This window comes from Mytilus edulis, chromosome 3 (genome assembly GCF_963676685.1).
Source record: "Mytilus edulis chromosome 3, xbMytEdul2.2, whole genome shotgun sequence".
Taxonomy (NCBI): Eukaryota; Metazoa; Mollusca; class Bivalvia; order Mytilida; family Mytilidae; genus Mytilus; species Mytilus edulis.
The window spans coordinates 76,504,525-76,525,309 of NC_092346.1; the positions used below are offsets into that span (position 1 = coordinate 76,504,525).

The window sequence follows — 20,785 nt, forward strand, 5'->3', positions numbered from 1 at the left end:
GATAAAGTCTTCTGAATGACTCTCCGTGAAATTTTAAGAAAGTTGGACAGAAACTGTTTATGATCAAAAGAGTATTCAGAGCAAAATAATAATGCAATTATGTCTTTAATTTTCCCGCATTTTAAGGACAAAATGTATTCCTTTCTGCAATCAATAAGTGGTTGCAGTTTGGGCTTTTTTTATGAAAATGCCAAAGAAGCTTTTTCTATGACTAATGTCTAAAGCTAAACTTTTGAAAGCAGTTGTTTTCGTTCATTTTTCTGTTCTTTTCTGATAGACAGATAGCCGGACTCTTCTTTACGCAATTAATTGTTTTACATGCTCAATTTATAAACCTTCATAGATTGTCGTGAAATATTCCAGATCAAGAAAAAAATATCAAAAGAAAATTTTAGATTTTTTTTAAAATCTCTTTAGAGGAATGATAAATTGATTCACTTTTTGTGGGAAGAAATCCTAGGTGTTCTAAATTTTTTTTATATTGCACCTATTAGAATTATTTTTTTTCCGTGTTCATTAAAAGGTGCTTTTGTCGATTGTATGCTCACTCACGTCACCCTTTGAACTTATTTAAAAGTAATATTTGTTTGGACGTTTTCTCTAAAACCAATGACCATTAGGCTAGCTTCCAGTTTAACACGATGAATAAGTTAACATATTACAAAATTTAAGCAAAACAAATAGACCATTTAGATTAAAAAATATGTTGCTATCAATGATTTTTTACTGACAGGAATCATTACGGTATCTCATTCTCGATAGCTTTCGGGGGCTTCGTCCTTTTCGAACCAACTACCAGCAGGTGCTTTAACATTGAGCGGTTGGCTATCCTCATATCCCTCGCCAAGGTTCGGGCGTACACGTAAAAATGACCCAGCTACGCCACTGATATCATAAGTTTCATGCTTGTGATAACTAAGCCTTGTTATTACAGCTTAATTGCCTTGTCTCATTGATTTACCATGGTTGATCAAAATTGTATTAATGGAATTAGAAAATTAGTTATCAAGGTAATATATTAAGCTACTGCGCAAAGTTTTAAGGATTCCCAAGTGCTCATCACAGATAAAATATTTATGATATATTTAACTGATATATTTAACTGATATCATAACAAACATATGTTATTACAGATTAAGGAAAAAAGAGTAGACAACTAATGAAAGTGTCTGTAATAACATATGCATGTTATTTTTCTTTGATAACTTATTTAAGTTGGACCCTTGACTGTTAATATGCCTGTCTGTCTGTTTGTTTTGTTTTATTTTATATTGGGTTGTTTATTTAGTATATTGTTTGGTCTCTTGTGGAGATTTGTCTAATTGGGAATTGTACCACATTTTCGTATTTTTATATTTACTGAAAATCAATGATTTTAATTAAATATTAACTGTCTTCCCGATGGCAAATTTTCCTTATCTTGCGACCTTAATAAGACATTTTTCGTTAGAATTTCCGCAACCTCACTTCACAGCTTTTATAACAAAGTAAGAATATATGCCGGGTTTGTAATAACAAGAAAAAAAACAAATTACAATTTTTTTACAAGCATCATTTTTGTTTCACCTAAAATATTTTCTTTGTATGTTTATGATGCACCGACATCGTGAGCGACAACGACTGTCTAAAACAGGTGAACCCATTTGGAACGCACGTGAAAAAATGTAGTAAAAACATGCTTACTAAAGCTTTATAAATACAATTTCATGATTGAAACATTTCGTAAGACAAATACACATTGTGCATGGGTTTTAAGACCCATTTCCATATACATTAAAAAACTATTGTTTAAACATCGCTATTGATTTTATATCTGTTTAAGTTAGCTACATAAATCACTTGAATTGTAAAAAAAAGCCTATCGTAAATTAAAATATGTCAGCTATTTAATGTCTCGCATCATTTAAATTTCAGACGGTTTTTGTTTACCAGATCAGAAAACCATACACATATTTAAACGCAAATGTGTGGAAGGGAATAGTGATAATAACAGTGAAGCATTGCTACAAAATATAAATTTTGAAATGCTGCATTATTAAATCTATATAATAATCTCACTGGCGGATCTAGAAATTTTCATAAGTGGGGGCCCACTGATTGTCTAAGAGGGGGCCCGCTCCAGTCACGATTCAGTGATTCCCTATATTAGCAACCAATTTCTTTTCCAAAAGATTTACATACACAACACATTAGCATGAATACCTTTTAAACACCCACACACACACACACACACACACACGTTTGTCTATGCGTTTAAAACATATTATTTTTATTTTATTAACCATGACTTACTGATTTCGTAAATTATAGCTTGATTGACCAATGTTAGATAATGTTTTTGGTTGATAGGATATGCAGCACGTGGTCTGTGTTATGCATTCACATACTTTATACTCGGAGTTATATAGATTTACTCTTTCACAATACCGAAGACAATAGTCTTTTGATTTTTTTTATAGAAATTTTATCAGGTACTTTTAAAATGAACTGCTAATAATGGTTTTGCATGTCTTATTATAGGACGGATGTGATGCATCCAGTTTCAATTTATAAGTGAAAGATGCTAATGACGTTTCTCTTTCAATGTTGTATTATTTCTCTGGTAAGCTTATAGTTGGTGTCATATATAGTATTACAGACAGAATACCGTTGCAAAGAATCTAAAATCGGTACTGAATAACTGTGTTGAGCATAGAAGATAGAGAAAAAATACCGAACTCTTAAGGAAAATTCAAAACGGAAAGTCCCTTAACAAATGACAAAATCAAATCATATGAATCATACGAATGGAACAAAACTGTTATATTTCTGACTTGGTAATTGAACCTTGATTTATAGCTAGCTAAACCTCTCCTTTTGTTTGAATGTCGCATAGAATTCCATTATATTGACAACAACGTTTTATTTGAGCAAATCAAAGACATACTATTTTAAAAAGTCAAAAGTTGGGGAACAACAGTCAACACTAGGCTAATATCTTAATCACGATAAAAACAAACAACTATTTCAATAAAGAAAAAAAAAAACAGCATGTAGACAAAGCACAAATAGGATTAAAATATACAGACAAATAAAAAGAACAATAAAAGTAGTCAGAACTCATACTACAAGACCATATTGTTTTATTTGGGAAGTTGATACTGTATATTAATATATAAGCGGAATCCGTTCAGAAAAGTTTGGATTGTAAATGGAAAGAACATCATCACTATATTTAAATGAGAAATTAAATGATCTGGCTTCTTTAATCTTTTTGTTGTTTTTTTCACAAGAGTCTGATGGAGCTCCGATTCATATGAAAAACAGAAGTGGTCGGCAAGTAGAGGTTTTTGAAAAAACTACTTCAAAATTCAACAAATGTATTGTCCATAAGAAACTGCAGCATACTGATCATTTGTTCGTCTGTGGGACATGTTTTATCTTTTTGTTAACTGTTAATAAAATAGGCCACATGGTTACCTAAGCTATACAATTTAAAACGCATGCTACTATTTTCATAATAAAACGCATTATTTCTTTAAGACGAATTTTCAATTTCGCATGGGGAGTGTTGGTATTAAAGGGTTAACAATTTAAAGGTTCGATCAAATTATTGTTGTTCCCCAAAATATTTCTACATTTGAAAATGCCTGTACCAAGTCAGGAATATGACAGTTCTTGTCCATTCGTTTTTGATGCGTTTTGTTATTTGATTTAGCCATGTGATTATGGACTTTCCGAATTGATTTTCCTCTAAGTTCAGTATTTTTGTGATTTTAATGATTGTTTAGAATTTTAGACCACTACGCGAGTAAACAGTTTCAAAGCATTTTTGATGACCAACTTTGACTGCAGACAATTTTTTTGTGAATCTAATGGACAATTCCTTGTGGAACATGCAAATGAAATAGCAATGTTTATTGTACCGCTGTGTGTACGAAATTTTGTGAAGCTTAGGTATCAAATACGAGTCTATCTACCTCGAATCGAAGATGATAATAAAATGTAAAATAGGCATATTAATAAGATGACAACATAAACATTTATGAAAGATACAATCGTAATGAACAAGCTGATATTAAGGGAGCATAAGCAATAACTATTCATTTGTTAAGCTTTCTTTGGACTATTACTAGTATATACTATATTCAGTTTTGCTAAAACCAATAGTGCCCCCAAGAAATAAGTAAGGTTTTGCAGTTTCCTTTTTACGGTTTATGCTTTAAATAAGCAGATGAACATGAAGATGAGAGACTCAACGTCAACTGATAAATGCTTATGAAGTTATTGTTTAGAACTGACACAATATGATCTACTCTACCAAAATAAATAACGAATAGATTGATTTGTTTCAATAAGAAGTTTTTTTATAAAGCAATGTTATATGTGTATACCGATATATTTACCTCTGTAGGTGATAACATTGGTATTAGCTACAGGGACTATTGCTCGCGTCAAACGATGTCCAACACGAGCAGAACGCAGCAAAATCCATCCTCACCCAAAGTGTAAATCACCTGAAGTATATCACTGTTTGATAGACGATGAAGACAAATTTGTTGAAACGTGCAATGAATTTATTCAACTACCACCAGGTATGTATCCTGTTTGAAACGTTTTCCATGTGAAAGCCTGTCAGACCAATTTCTGACTAGTTATTAGAATCTCTGCATCATCTGGGTTTTTTTTAAAATTATAAAATATGATTGTGTAAAACATTTACCATATAAATCGCTGTAAAATATTGGTCTGATTATATAAATAACTTGTATATATATATATATATATATAGATTACTAAAAAATCCAACATATATATATAGACGAGTTCATTAGCGGCCTAGCCAAGATCAGATGTGCATTTTGTGTTTCACATGAAGTCAAAAATGAGTATCACCTCAGGGAAAAACTCTTTTGATATTTTGGTTCAAAAATGGTTTAAATTATTAAAAATTGCTATCGTTAGGCTAACACTGGAAGCATTTATATAATTACATGCAGTTTTTAGAAGAAATATTTAATATTTTTATTACATAAATGGTGTTTAAAACTGTATAATTTTCTTTAATGGTTGGCTTCAAGACATGATCACCAGTGTCAGATTTTTGGTCAATGACAAAGACAACAAAATATGTTTAGAATTATTGAATATCAAACATTTTAATTGAAAAAAAATGACAAGAACATGTTTAACTCCCAGTTATTTCAAACAACAGTAGCTTTCTTTGATCATTAATCTTATCTGATAAAACTGTATCTAAAATTATCTATAAATAACAAAACTTCCAAAAAAAACCTTTCTTTTGGTGTATAGAACATTAAAATAACTTGATGCATATTCTTACAATAAACAATCAAACTTAGCAATACAATTTATATGTTTTGTCTACGGACAAGACATTGTATTCATATTTAATGAAATGCATTATTAAAACCTAATTTTGATATAGCTGAAAGTGTTCTCTTGAAAAAAAAACATACATTTTATCAGGTTTATCTATCAAATGATGCTTAACTTCCAGGAAAATGGAAACAAATACATTTTGATAATGTCTACGGACAAGACATTTTATTGATATTCAATTAAATGCTTTCAAAGATGATTGTTAAAGTTAAAATTAAAAGTTACTAATTAAATTTTAAGCTGTGTTTTTTTAATTTTGGAAAATATAAAAATGTACCCATAATTATTTACATATCTCAATAATTTACTGATTAAGCCAAACTGAAGACACATTCTTTTAACTGAAATCCATATATCTGACTGCTTAAAACAATCAAACTATTATTAAAACTCAATTTTGACATAGTTGAATGTGTTCTCTTTAAAAACATAACATACATTTTACCTATCAAATTAGGCTGAAATCGAGGAAATTGGATACAAATATATTGTGGTAATGTCTACAACAAAACAATTTCAGTTAAAAAAAAAATCTGTTAGAATTAATTGTGACTATATTCATGTTGAAAATACTGAGTTTTAATTTGAATAGATAACTTTATAAATAAGATTTAAGGTCCATAGCAGACAAATAATTGAATTTAATACTTGTTATGTACAAGTGTCTTGTCCGTAGACACTTCCTCATCTGCTGTTAATACTGAAATGCAAAAGATAAAATTAGAGAGGGAGAAATACTTTTTCTTCATTTGATTTAGTTAATCTTTTAAGGTATGCATCAACTGGAATAAACAATATTGAAGTAATATAAGGTATGCTTTTTCTGACTGATAATCTGACACTTTTTAAAATCCACTCCTGTAAAGTAATTTTACAAAAATTGAGAACACTTAAATTACCATTTATTTATTAAAAATAAAATATTTCTAAGTTTAAACAACACATAGAACTAATTAAGACCCATAAAGCTAAGCAATATTGATAAAAAGACATGTCTACGGACAAGACATGTGTCTACGGACAAGACATTCTGACATATTTTTGAATTTTTTCCTCTATTAATAGATGGTAGAAAAAAATGTTAACAGTGTTTTCATATCTACAAAAGAACAGGAACTTAGCAATGCAACATTAATGTAATTATGCTTCCAGTTTACTAGGGAATGCATGTCTACGGACAAGACATTTTTTCACTTTATCTGTATATCCAACTTTGATGGCATATATCTCCAGCTAGGGTACTGCAATTTTGATAAATGAGGTAGTTTTTGATAATGTATATACTAGAAGGGAAAACAAAACACATATAAGCATACATTTGATTTATTTTTCTCTTTTATCACTACACTGAGCAAGCTAAAAACAAAAGTACAAAATTTCATAACAAGCGCATAGTATTCAACTTTTTATTATAACTTTGTAACCACAGAAGATTTTTTGTTGCAACAACCAGTAAAAGAAAAAAAGAATAAATTGTCTATAACAGTGAACCAATAATGTAGTTCAAATTAAGTTCACTTATTAACTATCAATTGACAAAAACAGGTAAATTTTAAATGAAACAACATAACGTGTAATTTTGTCCATTTTCAGCGTGTATTTTATTGGGGTTTTTTTCAAAACGGTAACACCTATGCATGATATTTGATATTCATTGTGAAACCCTACATTCTCTTCTTCAGTTCAAAGATGTATTACTTATTTAAAGTTTATTTTCTTGTCTTTACAAGCCTATAACATAGACCCAATATGAAATGCACATCTGATCTTGGCTAGGCCGAAATAAAAGAAAATTTACGGATATGGTTAATTCACATCAATGAATGAAAATAAGTGAAAACGTGTAGTAGTTACGTTTGAAGTGGAAGCCGCGCTATTTATGAAGTAAGGACACAAAATGTTACCCGTGTGGATGTAAGGTTCTCGCGCAATCTGTTATGTTCTGCTTTAACGGAAACAAACCAATAATAAAATGTCGTCCGTTCTTGGGAGTATTTGAATAGTATTCCTTCTGATGATGTGTACCTGACTGTTCACAATGGAAACGTTATAACGGTTATTAGATTACCATGGGGTAATTAATTAGAAACGTTGTAAATGTTACTTGCAAGCTTATACTGCTAGTAACAATAAAAATACAGCATTTTAATAACGCGTAACGGTTTACCAGTGACTTGTGACTGTTCACAATATACAGATTGTTAGAATTACGTATACAAGTTGACAATATAGAAAAAGAGGGACGAAAGATACTGGAGGGACAGTTAAACTCATAGATTGACAAACTGACAACGCCATGGATAAATAAAAAAGACAAACAGACAAATAATAGTAAAGACATAGAAAACTAACGACACCCACCAAAAACTTGGGTTGATCTCAGGTGCTCCAGAAACGTCATAGAAGTTAACAATTATATGAACGGTACCAATTTTACGTGTCCGGATGCACATTTCGACAACGCGTGTCTCTTCGGTGATGCTTTAGGCAAAAAACTAATGAAAACTTTGAAGAGCTGCTGAAACCAATGACCAATAGAAACACCGTTCCAATAATTTTTCTGATATTAAGGTAGCACAATACAAAGATTTTAGACCTTCAATTCCCCAGTTGGAAAATGCTGTAACATTCTTTATAATGCTTGAATGTTAATAAAAATGGTATTTATGGATAGCTAACAGATTACTCAAATTTATGCAATCTTAGTATTATACAACACTTATGTAATTAATTATAATTTAGACTGTGTCTCCAAAATTTAACAAGAAATTTCCACTTTCAATTGAAATTAGCTTCTTCGTGGATAACCTGAGAGGATTGATTTAATAATATGTTGTTCCCAGAGCCATTATTTACAAAAGGGTGTCTCAGAATTTGGATAGAATATATCGATCAAATTTTACACCTAATCAAACATGATCTATTTTTATGTAGTAGGGATGTTTAAACTGATTACAGATTAATGAGGGAATGGAAAACAATACCGATAATTTGAGACACCATTTTGTAGCTCCTGCTGTGTTGATTAAGATAACGTTAAAAATTTGTGTGTCGTTATTGAGATGTCAGAGCTAAATTCATTCAAGTGAACTGACCAAGATTTTGCCATAAATTGCATAATAATTGATTACATTATTGTCATAATGATTCCATAACAAAAATATTGCATTGATTTTAAAAGATTAATTTTGTATCTATCTATGTTTACCTCTTTCATTAATTTATATGCATTCATAAGAAAGAAACAGCATTTTAAAGGTTGGAGATTGGCAGCACAAAAATATTTGTATTGTGCTATCTTAAAACGATATAATAATGTTGGGAGTAAATTTTAAAAAGCAATGGTGCAAAAGTAATGTTAGGACAATAGTTTCATAACATGTAACAGGAAATGTTACCTCTTGGCGTCATAGAAAAGTAAAAAAGGAGGAATATTTCATCAAAGATTATTATTATTATTATTTACAGTGCTTATATAGCGCTTATCTAAATAAACATTTACTGTAAGCGCTTTACAATGCATAAATAATAATGAAACAAGTACATATAACAAATTTAAAAATTAAATAAAAATAGAAACCGTAAAAAAAAAAAAAATGCGACTCAATATATGAAAATTAAAAATTATTCATCAAAAATAATTTAAAAAATATAAGCTAATTTTGAAATAAAGTATTAAAAAAAAATCAACAGAAGTGCTTCAATTTAAAAATTGGACTAATAGCTTTATGTCTAAAAATAAATAATAATAAGAGTAAAGGAAATAAAAAAAAGTAGGTATGAGAAATGTCTTAAAAAAAACTTAAAAAGTGTAAAAGTAATAAAAATGCAATAAAAAGTTAGTATGATACATAAAAATGAAAATGTAAACTGAGATCGAATAAAAGTCTAAAACTGTCCGATTATTAATTATGTGGAAAAGCCTGTCTGAATAAATAAGTTTTTATGTTTGTCTTGAAAGCATTCACAGATTGATTTTTGAAATGAGTTTCGGTTGCCTTCTCCCTTCAAAAAACTGTTCTTCATGTGATATACTTGTGTATATTCGACAATATTTGAAATTTGCGTTTCGCCTTTAGTTTTAATTGTATTTTATTTTATTTATTTCAGGTAATTACCCACGGTATACATCATTTTCAGAAAGAATATACTATGATCCATGTCCACATTCAAGATACCAACCCTGGCCCATCAAATCCTATGAAATAACGGAATGTGAAGTTGTGAAGTCATTGTGTACTGGAATTGGACAAGTTGCATGTTCTGATGGAAGTATCACAAAAGATGCTACGTGTAGCTGTGATTACAAAAATGGATACGTAATGACAGGCCCTGATAAATGTTGTTCACCAGCAGGCGATGATGATTGTTTCTGTAAATATCACCAATGTCAAAGTGATTTACAAGAACTCGACTCTGGTGTGTATGTCACGTAGTTGTCATAAAATCTTTACAATTTTTACAGTTCGTGTTTTTCAAGCAATCGCGACAAGTTCTTGTCGAATAAACTCTATAAAGGGCAGTTTGGGTCATAATGTATTTAGTTACACGTACTCAAGAGGAACGCGTAACATGTCGTACACGTGCACTAGAGACAAACTAACCTTTTGTTCGCGTACCCTAGAGTTACACGTAACACTTTGTTCACGTACGCTAGAGGTAGATGTAACAGGTCGTTTATATACCATAGAGATTAACGTAACAGTTCGTTCACGTATCCTGGAAGTGCGCGTACCAGTTGTTCACGTACTCTGGAGGTAGGCGTAAATGTTTGTTCATGCAGCTAACTGCAACAGAAACCTTGTCATTCCTTTACCTGATTGATAGATTATCTGTGTCAATATGATTTCACTATCCAAACGAATTCCGCCTAACACGTGTTTATAGTTAAAATAAGCACAGAATAATATAGGATGAGGTAGTCGAATAACCTTGAAATGACTAACGATATCTTGTCGTCACTAACATAATCGGAATACAAAACCTCTCTAATGGATGCATTAATATTTTGTTTTACATCATTTATAAATGTACTTGTATCCTCGAATGTTTTAAAAAGGGTCAATAAGAAATCTCCAGCAGACGAGTTCATTGTGCATAATGTAAAAAGGTTATTCCACACACATGAACTAACAGTTTTGTGTACTTATTGGGTACGCGAACAAATTGTTACATACACATCTAGTGTACTCAAACAAAGTGTTACGCGTACCACTACGGTTCGTGTAACAAAATAAATTATGACCCGTATGGCCCTTCATAAAACTCGAGACAAGGAGTTTAAACGTGTTTTGTCTTTCATTTTCAAAATTATATCATTAATGAAAGAAATGTGATAATAAATGAGTAAATGAAGTATTTAAGCTGAATGAACAATCCATTTTAAAGTGTTGACTCTGTATGGAGGTTTATATATCTTTAAAACTTAAATGCTCGCCGCGTTCTAAAGTGGGACATAAACAATAATTTCATTTACCAATTACGGTATATTTATTACATTATTACTTAGCAAAAGTTTTTTATTATTGCAAAATATAAGAAATAAGAAGAAAAAACACTTTCCAAAACACTGAATGTGGATTACTTTCTTTAATATTCAAGGCACAGCCTATTTCAAGGCAAAATGTGTTTTCGGACTCAATTCATTCAGAATATTTCATTTTTTATGATTTTTTTCACTTAAATGGTACCAAACACCTTCACTAAAATCAATTTGGCTCGTTTAATTTTCATAAAATATTTCCTTTCACCCTTTGACAAAAATATAAAAATATTTGAGCCAACCAATTTTAGAAAAAATAAACTGGTTATATAGCAGTTTGAAAAAACCCACTAATTTTGATCATTGAGAAGCTTAATATTTCCTAAACAACACAACGTAATTAAAACGTTCAGCTGATTTTACAGTGTTATGTATCACATTAAATAAGATAAAGTTTTAAAAAAAGATTACGCACAAGGTAAAAGGTGAATGTGCAACTTTCAATTTTAGGTGTAATACCACCATTGATTTCCCCTATTAGTCCAAAGTAAGTTTTCACTTTTCAAAAAAAATCAGAATTTATCTTTGTTTCATATTAAGAAATACTTGATATGAGAAACGTTTTATCCTGTCTAGTACTATAGAAAAAAAAATCACATAATGTTTCATTGCATGTAAGAAAAAAACATCACTGGAAGTTAACCAATTTAATGTTAACTTTTTTCTTTTCCTGTGTAGAAGCTTTAATAACCATATTACCTCAAGTATTTGTTCGACCCAAGAAAAATAACGTTTGAAAGAAATGTTTTGAAATCTGAAAATACAATCTTCTTGCATGTTGTATCGTGAAACGAAACATTGTATCATAATTCCAGATTTCAAGTGTGTGGATAAGTGCAGTCCTGGTTTTTACAGACCTCTTGGACAAAATAGTTGTGAAGACATAGTAAATTCAAGGTAAGTTTGTGTCATTCATATGTCTGTTTTGATCAAAACACTTATTTAAAAAAGAATTATCAACACTTTTTGTTTTTTAAGGATTTGAAATTATCACTGTAAATAAGGTGAAAGATGGCAGAGGGTCACATTCAAACTCATTAGTCGAAAATAAAATAACAACACATTGGATAAAAACAAACAGACAAACAATAGTACATACAAAACAGCATAGAAACACTAAGGACTGAGAATCACGGACTCCACCAAAATCTTGGGTGATCTCAGGAACTCATGACGAGTCAACAGATCCTACACCACATGTAAAAGTAATTAATATATTTAGGTTTCAAAACCAAATCTGAGCTAATGAAGACTATAGAGTAGTCATCATCAATCAATAAGATCATAATAAGTTATGTTACTGGATGTTGACATACAGTCAAGACTACTGTGGATTCATTATTATTCGTTAGATACCGTGAGCACATGCGAACCACGAATTCAAATCTTCAACGAATTATATAATTTCAATAAGCTTTTTATACAAAGATTGGCAAAACCACGAAATCAAATATCCACGAATATGCAAGTTTTCAGCAATCCACAAAAATTGATACCATCGAAAATGAATGAATTTACCACCTGCCATACTAATTTTAACCCATCAGAGACGCCGAGTTCTCATCCGGTTTATGTTTCATTCTTGTGAGTTTTTATGTAGTATTTTGAGGACTATTGGAATTTCGATTAATTTTTTTCTGGTCGGTTCGGAGGTTATTATTTTCTTGTATGATTATAATGTGTTTTCAGTAATGAATAATACGTAAGATAAAGACGAATTGTTCCTCTCTTTATGCCTTTTGACTATGCTTTGTAGTTATACATCAGAAACAACAGCACCCACTGATATAACGACAAGTTCTACATCATTGCCCATACAAGGTATGTTACATCTATTATTTCATATCGGTTAAGAATAAGCTTCTTTTATTGCATACTAAGGAGCCACATGACATTCATTATTCTTCAGTAATAAATTCAATCGGTCACTAACAGAATTAAACGGACCTGAACACCGGTCGTTAACAAACTTTTACATGATAATGACCGGTTAGCGTGGTTTCCGTCTGATAATGACCGCTGGGGCGTGATTTCCGTCTGATAATGACCGTTGGGTCGTGTTTTCCGTTTGATAATGACCGGAGGGGCCTGATTTCTCTGTTAATGACCGTCGGGGCTTCTCTTTTAAGAAGAAAGATGTCCTTTTAATAAAACATTTTCCTGTTTTCAATACTATATTTAAGTTGTTGAACTGTTTATAATATTTTCGTTAATTATAAAATTTAGAAAACTTGATTAAGTATTTATAAAGTGAAAATTGCACTAAAAAGTTTTACTACGAACGGTCTTCACTCTTTGCAATAAAAATAATAAAACTAAGCGAGTTTGCTTTAGGCATATTGAAATTATACCAATTTTCCAAAACATGGTTGTTCAAAAAAATGAACATAATAGTTCTTGAAATCTGGTCATTATCGTGATACATGGACTGCCCGTAGGAAAGTAATATTGACCGCGACAGCGATAATGACCTCGCCTCCGGCTCAGTCACATTATCACTATCTTAGTCAATACCACTGTCCTGTGGGCAGTCCATATATCACGATAATGACCAGTTTTTCAAGAACTATTATATAATTCTTTTACTTCCATGTATGCGTTAACTTAGTAATGTTAGAAATGCTTTAATATCAATCGAACATAACAGCATTAATAACATATTAGTGCCAATTGCTGGTTGTTGGTTTTTTTATGGACCGTATCATTGTTTGATTTATATATTTTTCTTTAACTCAGGCATGTTCTAGTGTAAAAGTACAAACAATTTATTATGTAGAAACAATTGCAATTTTTCAATATTAACCAACTCAAAGATACATTTTGATCATTTTTGATATATCTGTAAACAAATACTGTACTTTCGAGTCGTTGATTCTCAAACATTTTGTTAATCTAGGAAGGCGCTGCTGACGCACCTACATTGTAAAGAGTTAATTTCATTGTTCAGCACTAGGTCAAAATCGAAGCTGTTGGTATCATCATCTGGAAAGTAGGATTCTAGGTCCCTCAGGCAAATATGTCCTCATTCAGCATTCAGCTACTCATTATTGGTCCGTTTTATCATTAAAATCCTCGTCCTTGTAAGTACTCGCACATTCACTTCTGTAAATTATTTACGAATGAGCGGTTTTAGTGAAGGATCATGCAGAAAACTCTTAGGACGCACACAATTTTTATGTGTAATTTTTATTTCATTTCTGACATGTCTGGAATGTAATTTAACTTTGCGGAATTTGCCCATTACAATGTACAATATAGTTTCATGTTAACATTGCATATACTATTCAAATATAAAACAAACGTTTTTCTTTTCAGCGAAAGTCGGTCAAACGAGTTTAAGAACTTCTGTTTTACCAGCCATTGTAGCAGGATTTGTGGTTTGTCCAATAATTTTGTTAGGTAACATAATAGCACATATTATATTTCATTCATCAGATTTTCAATCTCTATTAGAGAAGAGAAATTTGTGTTCATAATATCAAAATGATAAAAGATCAGAAAAATATGATTTAATGCAATTTGTTCTAAAAATACAATATATGTTCTTTTGTTTTAACTGTATTAGATGGGACAAGAACTTGTAAACAGTAATTATTCTTTTTGATACAACTCTCAGATTCGTAAAAATAACGTATTGTTTTTTGTTTTTTTTATTTCAGTCATTTTTATACGGGGCGGAGTTTTGAGGCCATACAAATATCAGCTGATACCGTTTCTGATACTTTTTGCGTTGCTGTTGGCAAGTTTTAGTGAGTATGACATAAACAATTTGATGAAACTATTAATTTTAACACTGTCGATCGAAGACTTACAAAATTGCTTTTTTGTAACACTGGTATATCTACAATACACTATCCTAGCCACATACGCTGTGTGATACTGAACTTATAAAGACCATAACTACAAAGTAATGAGCACATTAATTTATTGTTATTTTATTTTCAAAATACCCTACATGAGAGTATATGATATAGACGTTTAATAAGTCAACACATTATGTATAGATGAGGGACGAACGCATAGTAAAAAGTAAAATCACAAAAGAATACTGATCTCTGAAGAAAATTCAAAACGGAAAATCCCTAATCAAATGTTTAAATCAAAACCTCAAACACATCAAACGAATGGGTTACAACTGTCATATTCCTTACTTGGTACAGACAAGTAAAACGGGTGCTTCTCTTTGACACGTGTGTTATTGCTATTGGCCGGTATAAGAAATAAGTGACAATATGTCTATTCCCCAGTCACTTATTATAATTAAAAATAATGTAAAAAATGTTTTGTAATTTTGTAATTAATCATTTCCAGTACTGACTACTAATCTGATGATAATCTCTGTGTTATTAATGAAATAAAAAAATCTGTAAGCTTTAATAGTTTTAACGATCCTCTTGAAATTAATATATTAAAACAAAATAACGAAATATACAGTTTTTGTATGCAATCGACACAGTGTTGCGTGTGAAAAGATATCCTTCAAAATGTAAAAAATAATAAATCACTCAAGATTCTGCTGAAGGATATCTATAATCTAAAATATGTATAGCTAATTGTATCTACTTTTCTGTCATTTAATGTTGGTGTGTTTTAATACACTTTAGATAAGGACAAATAACTCACAATGTAATACAGAGGTGGCAATATGACATAATTTTCAATTTAAAGTGTCGATGGAAAAGTTATTCAAAGCATGCGGGAAACGAAATCGTTGAACATTGGATTTTCCGCAACAAAAGTGCACAGTTGTGGATTATGTAAAATCTGAACAAATTTTTAGAAAGTTTATTAGGTTAAGAACAAACTAAATAAAAAGCGGATGATCCTAAATGGAAATTCAAACATATGAGTAAAGCAAATGAGAATTAATGATAACAAAAGACAAAAAAAAAGCAGATCTATAAAACACAATATCGAAATCTCAACACTGAGCAACGCGAACCAAACCCAATATATATATATAGAGGTAATTTCGATGGGTCCAGAAGAATTGGTGATGGTGGTCTTTTTATCCCCCCCCCCCCCCCCCCCCCGTTTACGTTGTGAGAATACTGCTTGAAATGTAGCACCCATATTAACACAAATTCGATGAGAAGTCGTATTTGATTATGTCCCTTTTAAGGAACAAAGGAATGAATTATGATAAGGCGATTGTAACATATCCGCCGTAATCAGTCTGTGAAAAAGATATTCCATAACGGTCATCTAAATTGAGGTGTCTAATGAAGGACTTTAACTTCACCACTTGAAATCCTTGGTTAAATAGCTTTCTGTTAAGGAACAACCTATATCAAGATAATCATGATAGGAAATATCCAGAATATCGTATCAAACCTTTGGCAGACGCTGTTGCAACGATTTTTTTCTCTTCTTGTGCAGCTTTTCGTTCCTGTGTACTATGCCTCATATGCTTGTTAATCTATTTCTGCTTAAGATACAATACAAAAAAGAGAATACAATTTAGTATAATCATTTAATTATAGTCCTAAGATGATAATTAAAAACATATATAATGCGTGTTAAAATATATAAATATGCTTTATTCTGTTTTATAGTCATTGTCACTACTTTGGAATATGATGTGTATTCTATACCCGTTAAAATCGGTACTACAGTTTTAGTGGTTTCTGTAATTCTAGGTAAGTAACTATATAAATATACTCCATTTGTCGAGGCTGTTACTTTTGTGGCAGTAAGCTCGACATAGGGATATTGATCCGGCGGCGGTTTTGGCTATACCTAGATTCTAAAAACCTTTATATTTTAGAAGGTGGAAGCCCTTGATGCTTTATACTGTGTTTATCGATGTTACGAAGTACATGTATGTTCATTACTTTATTTTCATGGTTCAGTGACAACTCGAAAAAAAAAGATAAGATTTTATTGAAAAAATAATCTCTCTCTCATTATTAGTAAAATGATAACAATATTTGGTATATGGGAAGTCTTCATGCTCGTAAGATAGTTTTCACTCGACCTCGTTTAATGGACCACTGAACAAGGTTAATTTTTGGTGGTCAATAAATATAGGAAGATGTGGTGTGAGTGCCAATGAGACAACTCTCCATCCAAATGTCCATATATCAGACACTAGAAATATGTCTAGTATATTATGTGTATTGAAGGATTGCAAGATGTACATGTTAAACTGGCAGATGACATCACTTTATTTTTTAATTTCATGGTTCAGTGGTTAAAGTGTTTTTGGTCTGTTTTTTCGTATACAATATCCTCCTATATTTGGTGTATTGGATGATTACAAGATGTACATGTCCAACGTGCAGGTGTCATCTCACTTTGGTCTCATTTTTATGGTAAAGTGGTAGAGGTTAAGTTTATGAGTTTTTTCTAACACTATATGCAATAGGTAAAGAATAGATTTGGTGTATAGAAATAATTGCTGATGTGCATTTCAATCTCGCAGGTATTATTTGACCTTGACCTCATTTTCACGGTTCCGTGCTCAGTGTTAAGTTTTGTATTTTTTGTTTTTTACTTATAAACTTTAGGCAAAAGGTCAAATATATGTGTTGTATGGAATGATCGTAAGCTGTATATGTCTGTCAGGCGGATATCGTCTTTCCTTGACCTCCATTTGTTGGTCTATTGGTCAATTTTTAATCTTCATGGTTTAATTTGTTTCTTAAATTCGACAATGAAAAGGTCGTCTATATTATTTAATGCGTAGATAGATTGTAAGATGTACATATCTGCCTGGAATATTTCACCTGACCTTGACCTCATTTTCGTGGTTCAACTTTCAATAATTTGTTTTCTTTGTTAAATCTATATTTCATAAACTATGAGCAATAGCTATAGGTCAACTATATTTAGTGCATTGAATAATAGTAAGGTGAATATGTATGACTCGTTTAGGTTTTTCTGACCTTGACCTCATTTTCATGGATCATGTTGTGGTTATGTGATAGTTGTAGTAAAGTTTATGTTTATGACTATTAACATAATACCAATGGTTATCAAAGAAGAAATCATTCAGCGTGTCTACTCTTGTTTCTATTTGACCAGTTTTCTAAATGTTAATTGTTGTATGTGTAAATATTATTCAGTACATTAGAGTTGCTACCAATAAACCTAAGTACATTCCGACATTTGACACCAACAACTAATACTTTGCTGTCTGTATTTTCACATTTTTAGTGGTCGAATAGCGACAATTTTTTATCCATTCAATATACTTATAAATGTGTTCGGAATTATTTTTTTAGCTACACATATTAACATAATATTATCCAGCATTTCTTGTAAAATAAATAGCTAGTCTACGAAAAGCCTACGAATCTTATTGGAATAATGATAAAATGTCTTTTGTAGGTACTGTATTTGTGGTGTATATATTTTCTACACATGAAATAGTACAGGTATTATGATAACTATTTAATTATTCCAATACTTTTTGCCAAAACAGAAAAGTGCAAGACAAACTAAAATGACACAGACACTTATTTCAGTCTTTAAATCAAATGTATAAATTATTTCGTACATATATTAAGAAAACAAAACACATTCGCGAACTTGATATAAAAAAAAATGTAAAGTTCAAATGCATATTTCCAGAAGTATTTTTTCTTTTTAGTTGTATCATGATTAGTAATACTGCATGTGGTGTATCAAAACCTACTATATTCCAGTAGTATTTGTTCTGCTCATTGTAGAAGGAACCACGAAAACTTAAAGACTTAATAGTAGATTTTTTATACACATTTCATTACAACATTGTTCAACACATACACTCTCTTATTAACTTGAATAGAAATGTTCATAGAAGCATTCGCATTTACATTTACAAGTATATCGCATTGTTTTCCAAAAGTTTCAAAATTACTACAACCAAATTCATTTCGTAACATTGTTTGATGACAATATCTAGGTAATGGTTCACTTTAAATAAAGAATGTATGGAAAAAAGAGCAAATATGCCTAAAAAGAAAAAGATGAAAAGTCCTCTTAGAAAAACAATAAGTCGAAAGAATACGGATAATACCATGGAAAGTGAAGACAGTTCTAGTCATCATATACGTATACATTTAGTTTCACTTAATACAAGATCAATGGTTAACATTCCCTTCTCCACTAACGAACCAGCCGTTTTTCTCATTTCAATATAAGAACATAACAGCAGGTATTCTAATTCATTGATGTGATAAAGGATAAAATTGAGGAAAAGTAGAACAACAAAAATACTGAACTCCGAGAAAAATTCAAAACGGAAAGACCCTTATGACATGGAAAAAGTCAAATGATAATACACATCAAACGAATAGACAACAACTGACATAACTTTGTGCAATGCCAAGATACGGGTATCGACAGCTTGTGGATCAATGACTGTGTATATGCATATACCAATAACATTTAGTTTGCACTTAATTTACTGATTACAAAATCAATATTAATACCAATAAAAACTGTATTGAATTATCTAATTATGGTGTTGAATTAAAAATCTTTTAGAATCAGTTTATTTAAAGAATCGATAAGTTTACCAGGATTGTTTCTAAATTTTCGGGCACGGTTAACAACATTCCAATAAACATGAGGATATACTATCCCGTTTGGAATAAGTTTTCTACAAGTAACATCAAACTCCAAACCTAATCTTTATATTTTTGGAAGAATTAAGTACTAAATGATTTGAGTAGTTTGTTGGAACGATATCCCTGGCTTAATAATTTACCAGTAATACATAGATTACGTTCGTTAAGATAAAAAACGTAACAACAGACATGAGCAAAGCGAACTAGTGAAAATATATAAACACCTAAAGATGGCGCCAAAGGATTACCCCCATTTAAAAATGGAAAAGTTGACAATAGGGAACGATTTTCTAAAAATCGGCCCTTTTGTCGTAAATTTCAGCGTGGAGTTTTCCTGTGTAAAACAGAAATATCTATATCTAGCAAAGGACAGTTACTACTGTTTAGAATTGATTGATTAAAAGTAAATTCCTTTGAGTAAATATCAGCAGTATATTTAGACATTCTTAATTATTTAATGAAAAACATCATCAAGATAACGGTTTATTTTGTGTTGTTGAATTTATCAATTAAATGCAATTTAGTCGGGTCTTTTCTGAATTTGGTCATATACTGTGATCCATTACAGTCCAAAAGAATGTTAGGTATTAAAGGGGCATGACTAGTGCCCATTGGAATACATACAGCCTGTCAATAAACCTTGTTGCCGAAACGTACATAAATATTATCAAGGAGAAAATAAACAGCTTCAATGATTTATTCACACCTCCATTAAATATATTTATGATATTTACCTTTCTTATTAGAGAAAAGGGCTTTAAACGAATTGCAGCAAATATGTATAATTGTGTAACTAAACTTGTATCAATATTTATTTACACATCAAACTTCCACGGATAATATTTGGACTCTACTCAACTGTCTTGTTCTGTTAACTACTACTTGTTGACATTTGTGATTGAATCAGTCTGAGGAGAATCCCTTGTGGTACACCATGATATTTGAAATGTAGTTATATAATTATTAGTACGTCGCATTTGATATGTCATGTTTTATTGATTTAGGATTTATATAGTTTGCATATTTATAGTTTTTATATAAACAAGTTTAGGAGCCAGTTGAAGGACGCCTCCGGGTGCAGTTATTTCCCGCTGCATTGAAGACCTGTTGGTGACCTTCTACTATTGTCTGTTCTATGGTCGGGTTGTTGTTTCTTTAACACATTCCCATTTCCATTCTCAATTTTATTAAAGCTTACGATAAGTCAACTAACTGTGGGATGCAGGTTATTGCAAAGTTTACATGTTTGTGACTAATTTATTTTAAAGAAAACCAATTGTTTGTAGATATTGTGATATACAATTGC

General features: G+C 30.9%; 1 protein-coding gene across 2 annotated transcripts in view; it reads left to right on the forward strand.

Annotated features, from left to right (window-relative positions):
* The window catches only part of LOC139517479 (alpha-latrocrustotoxin-Lt1a-like), a 74,634-nt gene that overhangs the window by 1,820 nt on the left and 52,029 nt on the right, over positions 1-20,785 (forward strand). For both annotated transcript variants that reach the window (XM_071308585.1, XM_071308586.1), the window contains 9 exons: positions 2,521-2,602; positions 4,394-4,574; positions 9,493-9,801; positions 11,740-11,821; positions 12,681-12,745; positions 14,240-14,323; positions 14,584-14,673; positions 16,480-16,563; positions 18,257-18,303. In XM_071308585.1, the coding sequence (XP_071164686.1) occupies positions 2,561-2,602; positions 4,394-4,574; positions 9,493-9,801; positions 11,740-11,821; positions 12,681-12,745; positions 14,240-14,323; positions 14,584-14,673; positions 16,480-16,563; positions 18,257-18,303 (984 nt within the window). In that variant the 5' untranslated portion in view covers positions 2,521-2,560. The remainder of the gene's footprint in view (positions 1-2,520; positions 2,603-4,393; positions 4,575-9,492; positions 9,802-11,739; positions 11,822-12,680; positions 12,746-14,239; positions 14,324-14,583; positions 14,674-16,479; positions 16,564-18,256; positions 18,304-20,785) is intronic.